The following is a 7629-nucleotide window of genomic DNA, read 5'->3' as shown; positions in this document are numbered from 1 at the left end:
ATCCCCCTCTGCGAGCCAGGAGCAGGAGAAGGGTAGAGCTGGAGAGGAAGGCAGCCCAGCAACAATAGAAGCTGGAAGAACAGGCAGCTGAGAACCGGGGTAACGCAGCTGCACGGGGGTGGGGTAACACCTAGTACGGAGCTACGGGGGGCAGACAACCCAGGGCTACATCAGCAGACAAGGAGAAGGGGTGCCAGCAGCAGTATAGGGAAGCAGCCAGCATAGGGAAGGTAAACGGGAGGGCCAGGGAAGCAGGCAGGATGAGGGGGTGGGGCAGGAGGCATATAGCTTGGGGAGCAGGAAGCTAGGGAAGAACCAGTGGAGGTGGATTTGTGTTCATTATAAATATAGAGGAGTAGGCACTTCGGTGGGGAGCTGAGAAGAGAGAGGTGGGGGGCAGGTAGCCAAGGAGTGAGGAACCAGGCAGAAAAAAAGACCCGAGGGGCAGGCAGAGAGTCGTGGACAGGCAACAGGGAGTTGGGAAGCAGGCAGCAGAGGGCGCATGATTCAGGTAAGAGAAGACTGGTGGGCTAGACAGCAAGGCAAGGGGTGCAGAGGGACACATTCAGAGAGCTGCTCTCCCCCACTGTCTTCAGTGTCAGCATAATCACAGCAACCTGCAGCAAGGAGCCGGAGCAGCAGGACCAACTGGGAGCTGGGTGCAGCAAAACATCTGGAGGAGCAGCCAACGCGGCCCTTGTGTGCAGAAAGGGAGAGACTGCCACTACAGAGGCCCCCTCTGTACAGGCAGTGAGTCGCCGAGGCCATCATCACCGGTGTCCTCAGATCAACCTGCCGCATGGCCAGGATGGAGAGAGCATAGTAGGCAGCGCAGATATGGTACTGCAGGGGAACTAAAACAGAAGCTTGGCCGAGGAGGGACGCGCGGATCTACTCCATCCGGCAAGAACAGCATTTCTGGAGTATTATTTCTTTGTGTTTTTTTTATCAGGGAAATTTGCATTATTTTGCACAAGAAGCATCTATGTTGAATGAAAATGCATTGACCCCAGTGCAGGTAGCTTGGGGAAAGGAAGAAGACGATTCATTTTAGGGGACCTTCTCAAGGGCAGGCAGTGATATTGACCTTCCATTGCACATTACTCCATTCCCTTGAGGAATTGGCATCATACCTGCGTGTTTTGAACGTCTTCAAGATGATGGATAAACTCTGCCTGAGCATTATTCCCCGGATCTTTTCATGCCTACACGTGAAATTAACTTTATAAGTACATCAGGTTATCAAGGCCTGATTATCACACACAACCACCATGGTGGATCCAGTGGGATTCGTGGAGGCATGGAAGGCCCAGTTTCCAGATTCAGAACCCCCTAAAATGGAGTTAAAGTCCCTTGGAGATATCGAACTGGAGTTGGACCTCTGCAAGGCCTCCATCAGGAAATTGGAGATGGAAGTAAACAAAGAACGTTTTCGCATGATTTACCTGCAGACGTTGTTGGCAAAAGAGAAGAAGAGCTATGATCGGCAGAGATGGGGGTTCAAGCGAAATTCCCAACCCCTAGATGGGGGTCCAGAACTCGCCAGTTCGGATCTCCATTACATTTCCCAGGCTGTAGACCCAGGTGGGCATGACAAGAACAAGCACTACCATGGAGAGGAAAAGCCAAAGCCACGGTTGGCTTCCTTGAGAAAGTTGTCTACTCAGAGCGAAGGTTCAGACATGTCAATCTTGGATAGCCCACACCATGGGGAAGGTGAGCAAGACCGGGGCAAATATTACAGCGATGAGAAAAAAAAGAGGATGTCGGAGGACACAGACAATAAGTCGGACGTGGATAGGTCTCCTTCAAAGCCAAGGCCTGCTGTGCGCAGACTGCTGAGTTCCTCTGATAAAGATGGGTCATTTGACTCCCCTGATAAAGAGAAGGGGCCAGCCAGCGTGGCTGCTCTTAGGTCGAACTTTGAAAGGTTTAAAAGGGCCAACTCCCATTCCGCCGCAGATCCCAAAATTTCCCCAGAAAAGCCCTTTTATGTCAACATGGAGTTCCACCACGAGAAAGGTCTGGTGAAGGTGAATGACCGGGATGTTTCTGATAAGATTAGCACTCTTGGAACACAAGCCATGCAGCTTGAGCGCAAGAAGACACTCCATTCTCTTCCTGGTAGCATCTCGCCTGGGGAGCAGCAGAAGCCAGTATACCGGGGCCGGTCCTCGGAGAGCAGTTGTGGTTATGATGGGGAGTACGAAGATGTAGAACTAAATTCCAAGTTCATAAAGGACAACTTGATCAATGCCAATGGTGGGAATAGGCCACTGTGGCAGCCAGTAGAGTGTCAGCCATACCAAAGTGTCTTTGTTGGTAATATAATGGGGGATATGGATGGAAAAGGGCCTACTATGCGCACACAGACTTCTGCAGATTCAGAGAGTCACCTCACCTGGCCTAGGAGGTCATATTCACCGCGTAGCTTTGAGGACATTGGAGGGGGTTACACTCCAGACTGCAGCTCTAATGAGAATTTGACATCCAGCGAAGATGACTTCTCATCTGGGCAGTCAAGCCACATTTCTCCAAGTCCCACAACTTACCGCATGTATCGGGAAAAAAGCCGCTCCCCCTCCCAAAACTCTCAGCAGTCTGTGGACAGCAGCAGCCCTCCCACCCCACAGTCCCAAAAACGTCATAAGCAGCAGGTGGTGGTTTCTGAGGCTACCATTGTAGGGGTGCGGAAGACTGGACAAATTTGGCCAAGCGATGGAGATTCTGTATCCTCTGGAAGAGTGCCACAAGATAGCGGTTTCCATGGAGATCATGGTAAGTGAATATATATATTTTGATGTGTACTGCATTTTTTGGTTGAGCCTGGGCAGCGCATGTGCTGCTCTGAGAGACATTCTGTATTGGAGTATGGACTTGAAGCTCTGCCCACTCTCCTCCCAATTTTTTTTTTTATTGGCTGGTGTGATTGTCGTTTGTAAATACTGGCTTCTGATTCATTAATAGGCTTGTTAGTCCCTTCGTACCACCTTGTCTTCATTTGTAACCTCCCATGAGGACTGGCCCTTTAACTTCTGTTACATGGTATGTCTTATTTAGTCTGTAGGCACTATTTTCTTTAATGAGTTTCTCCTACTGCAGGCAAAACATGCTTTCCTGCAACATTCAGCACACCATGTGCGCTTTCACTTTCCAAGCAGTAGGCCGGGACAATGACGGCCGCTTCTTTGAAGTGAAAAAGGTTTCGCATTTAAAAGAGTTTGAGCTATTGGCATTGTAAATGACGGTGCCTTTTATTTGTATGTGTTAATTATCAAAACAGATAAATAAAAGGCATTGTCATTTACAATGCCAATAGCTTAAACTTTTGCATATTGCATTGCAAAATGCTTATTTGTTTATAGGTTTGATGGTGTCAATTTGTTAAGGGAAATGTTATCTAGCTCAGCAGATGAGCTGGCTGCAAAAACCTTTAGCTCAAAATACAGTCATTTAAGCATCTTGCCTCGAATAGAAAAATTGGTGCCAAGGCAGTGGTTAAGAGAATTGACTGACCAATGGCCTTCCCTACAATAATTCCGATTTATGGAACACTTCCTTCAAACATATAGTTAAAATAGTGACATACCAACTTGGAAATAAGTTTCCAAAATGTATTCAATGACTTGGTGTTTAGTCGATATTTATCTTTGACCCTTATATCTTATAAAATATAAACACCATCTCCTTCCTCTCTTGAAGGGAACTAAAGTCTCACTTTACAAGGACTAAGCCTCTTTTTTTTTTCCTGCAGATATATTGTTAATGTATTTATTGGAGGTGTATTGTGTGTGGCGGGCCGCAGATAGTTACCAAGGCAAGGGCGACCTGCGTTAGATCGCCAACATAAATAAGTATGGACGCTCGACTTTCCACTTCTCTTAACAGAAAATGGGAGGCATATCTTACCTTGTAGACATCTTGTACCCCGTCCGGGCGGGATTGGAATCCCCACGCCCAGGACAGAGCTCTTGCTCTCACACAGAAATTGGGGACACACCTGTTCTTCTGTGGACAAATGTGACCCTCCTCACTCCTGTGGAACAGGCCCCATCTTAACCCTCCAGTCTCTACATGTTACTGACGTTAGGGCAGACTTTCCACGTCACTTGTCACATCTCTCAGAAGTTTGGGACGAATCTAGTACATCGGACAGAAATCATGGACATGCATGTCTTTCAGACCTGACTGAACTCGGGGTCACGGGGGACAGACGTTTTCCGTCAGAAGGCAGGGGCTGGCAGGCTTCTGGGCAGTTTGCTCGCCTCTGTGAAGTTCTGGCAGGCCTTACACCTTCCATGCGGGAGCTCGTGGCCAGTAATCACGCTTAGAAGCAGGGCCGGTATTCTTGGAAATTGAAAGCAGGCCCTGGTCTTTTCCCGCAGAAGAATGCTCGGAACGCTTGTCTCCTTGTGCAGCAGGTAAATAGGAGCAGGCCTCTGCAGCAGCGACATCACAGGCATGAGGGGGCTTGTTTCTCCTGCAGATACATCGTAGGACATCTTGGGCATGCATTTTGTCTTCTGCAGAGAAATCGGGGTCCTATCCCTACACTCGCCGCCAGATGTTTTTGGAACCAAGTATTAGCATCTCGGAGGAATCAGGCAGGCCTCTCACTGGGTGACATGTGTCTCACTGGGGGACAGGCCTCTCACTGCTCGGAGAAATCAGACAGGCCTCTCACTGGGGGACTGGCCTCTCACTGCTCGGAGGAATCGGGCAAGCCTCTCACTGGGGGACTGGCCTCTCACTGCTCGGAGGAATCAGGCAGGCCTCTCACTGGGGGACAGGCCTCTCACTGTTCCGAGGAATCAGGCAGGCCTCTCACTGGGGGACAGGCCTCTCACTGCTCGGAGGAATCAGGCAGGCCTCTCACTGCTCCGAGAAATAAGGCAGGCCTCTCACTGCTCCAGAAGTCCTTCCTCGGGGGTGGGGGGGGTGGTTGGCAGGCCTATTCTGAACCTAAATCACGGATTTCTCGATTTCGAAAAATTAAGGACTGGCTTCATCCCTTTGTCATAAAAACAGGTCTCGGGGCGAGATATAGGCTTCTCATTTCATCTGCAGAACAACTCGGGGCAGGCCAATTAGGGTCTTGTACAGAAGCATGTCTCACTGTTTTGTACACAGTGATACATCGACCCTCTCCTTCTCTGCGACGTGTTTATCCTGAAAATAAACCAGAGACTGATGGGCGCCCTCCTCTTCCGCCCTGACATCAAGGACAACCCTCTCGGTTGTGTGGAAGAGAATTCGGGCGAGGCCTCTTTCCATAATGGATTGGGGTCAGGCTAGCAGAGAACTCCGGCCAGGTTTCTTAGATGCCATAGCACATGCCTCTTCACCTCCGAAATTTTTAAACAGAAGGCCTGTATCGTTCAGAGACAGCAAAAGTCTCTTGAAGGTCAGTCTGTCCAATTAATCTTAGTAGAGCCAGGGTCCAAAAGCGTAGCAGGAGGCTATAGACAAGGCTTTTACCCGATTGATCCTGCGGGTTGAGGCTGAATCTATATTTTACCTTGCCTTTCCTCTTAGCCTGGCATTGGATAACTCAGTGTGAACGCTTGACATAGCCTCACCGCTCCATGGCTTGTCTCTCCCACACTCTCGTGGCAGGGCGTCTTCTACTGCTCCTGTCCATCATGGACCTTTCCTGCCTTATCTCGGATAGGGACTTTGTTTTTTAATCTTGCACAAGTTGCCTTCCATCTACGCTTTTCAGGTCGGAACCTTATATATTCACCTTTCAGATAGAGACCTTTCATGTTTGCCTCTCCACATGAGTAGGCACCTTACATTGTTGCTTCTCTGGTATGGACCTTCCACCATCGATCTCGGGCAGGGACCTTCCATCATCGATCTCGGGCAGGGACCTTCATCTCCTCTTTAATAGGTCCATCTTTACCTCTCCGCTCTGTTAGGAACAGTTCATCTTTGCCTCTCCTCTAGAGTAGGGACCATCCATTTTCACCTCTCCTCCTCTAGAGTAGGGACCAACCATTTTCACCTCTCCTCTTGAGTAGGGTCCATCCATTTTCACCTCTCCTTTTGAGTAGGGACCTTTCATCTTCATCTGTCCTCTCAGTTAGGCACCGTACAAATTTGCTTATCCTCTTGTGTAGGCAGCTTTCATCTTCACCTCTCCTCTGGTGTTCATACCTTCAAACTTCACCTCTTATGTCTGGTGGAGACCTTAATTACTTCTCTTCTCCTTTCGAGTAGGGACCTTCCATCTTCGCCTCTCCTCTTGGGTAGAGACCTTACATATTCGTCTCTGCTCACAGGTAGTCATGATAAATGTTTGTCTCTCCTCTCGGGTAAGGAGCTTCCATCTGTTCTTTTTGAGTAGGGACGTTCCATCCTCACCTCTCCATCAAGGACCTCCCAGCCTGCCCTCTCGGACAGGGATCTCCAAGCCTGCCCTCTCGGACAGGGACCTCTCTGTCTACAGTTTCGGTTTTCCCTCTTGGACAAAGCCCTGCACAGCTCCCTCGGACTCACTTATCACACAAGGTGCTCTTGTATAGGGCCCTTCCAGCCTTGCACGTCTGGCATGCCTCTCCCAGCCTCACCACATTGGCAAGGTCCTCACCCTGCTGTCAGCCTCAGCTCTCCATCATTGCCCTGTTCAACATGGTCCTCCCAGCCGTACACTGGTGGTATGGTGCTCTGGGCTTCACCTCCCTGTCATGTCCCTCGCGGCCTCAACGATTCAGTTGACCATCCACCCTCACCTTTGTCATGGCCCTGTCAGCTGCTCCTGTTCATCATGGTCGCTCCCTCATGTCCTAGCCCTCCCAGTATCGCCTGTCTGCAATGGCTCTCCAGTGCTCATGCTTTTGTACCACTGCTATGTGCAAATGTACATATTAGTATATCTGTGGCCACTAAAGCACGGATTCCTGTGACCTTTTCCGGTGCCTTAAATCAACTCTATTCTTGCATGAAGAACAGCCTACTCCACCCTTCAACCGCTGTATTCAAACACGGCTCCGTATATCACGGCTGGAGGCCGTAGCCAAAGGAGGGGAGGTCCCGGCTGACATTCCGGCCCTGGGCACACCGTGTCATAGGGAAGAGATAGTAGGTGATTCATTTTATGGCTGGCTGAAGGCATCTTCGGCTCTCATGTCCTTTAGACCTTCTGTTGATTTTAAAATGGAAGAACACTCAGGTTAGCTTTTATTAGCAATGAAGAAGCTATGGCTGGTCCCTGGTGTGCTGCAGATGACCAGCCTTGGCCTCCCTGCAGACGGCCAGCCAGTGCCTTGTGATCTCTCTTTGCCCACCTATGCGTAGGGCAGTGCTCACCTCCATGTCAGGGCCACATAGCAACCACAGGAAATTCCAGTTCAGAATGACTTGTCCAATAGGGGGGCAGAGGGGAGAGCAGACATGGTCTCTTCCGTTTGGCCTCTGGCTGCGTCACGATTAGTAACACCCCACCTTTATAGTTCTCGGCTCCAGAGGATGATGCTTTTTCAATCCGAACCAAACATAACATTAACTCATAGGGCAAAGAGGATTCCTTCCCTCTGCACCTTGAAAATCAGTGGCGTAGAGAGGAGGTACTATGCGCCATAGTATATGCTGGGAAAATGCAACCCTCCCTGCACCATGGATTCGCAG

At 49.8% G+C, this 7629-nt stretch overlaps 1 protein-coding gene across 1 annotated transcript in view; it reads left to right on the top strand.

The window, feature by feature from the left end:
• The first annotated feature begins 23 nt into the window (after positions 1 to 23).
• BCR (BCR activator of RhoGEF and GTPase) overlaps positions 24 to 7629 on the top strand; it is a 419493-nt gene continuing 411887 nt past the window's right edge. The window contains exon 1 of the mRNA XM_085633565.1: positions 24 to 2778. Coding sequence (XP_085489691.1) covers positions 1272 to 2778 — 1507 coding nt within the window. The 5' untranslated portion in view covers positions 24 to 1271. The remainder of the gene's footprint in view (positions 2779 to 7629) is intronic.

This window comes from Triturus cristatus, chromosome 11 (assembly GCF_964204655.1).
Source record: "Triturus cristatus chromosome 11, aTriCri1.1, whole genome shotgun sequence".
In the NCBI taxonomy this organism is placed as follows: Eukaryota; Metazoa; Chordata; class Amphibia; order Caudata; family Salamandridae; genus Triturus; species Triturus cristatus.
The sequence above is the reverse complement of the archived record's forward strand: the minus strand, read 5'-3'. Positions and strand labels throughout refer to the sequence as shown.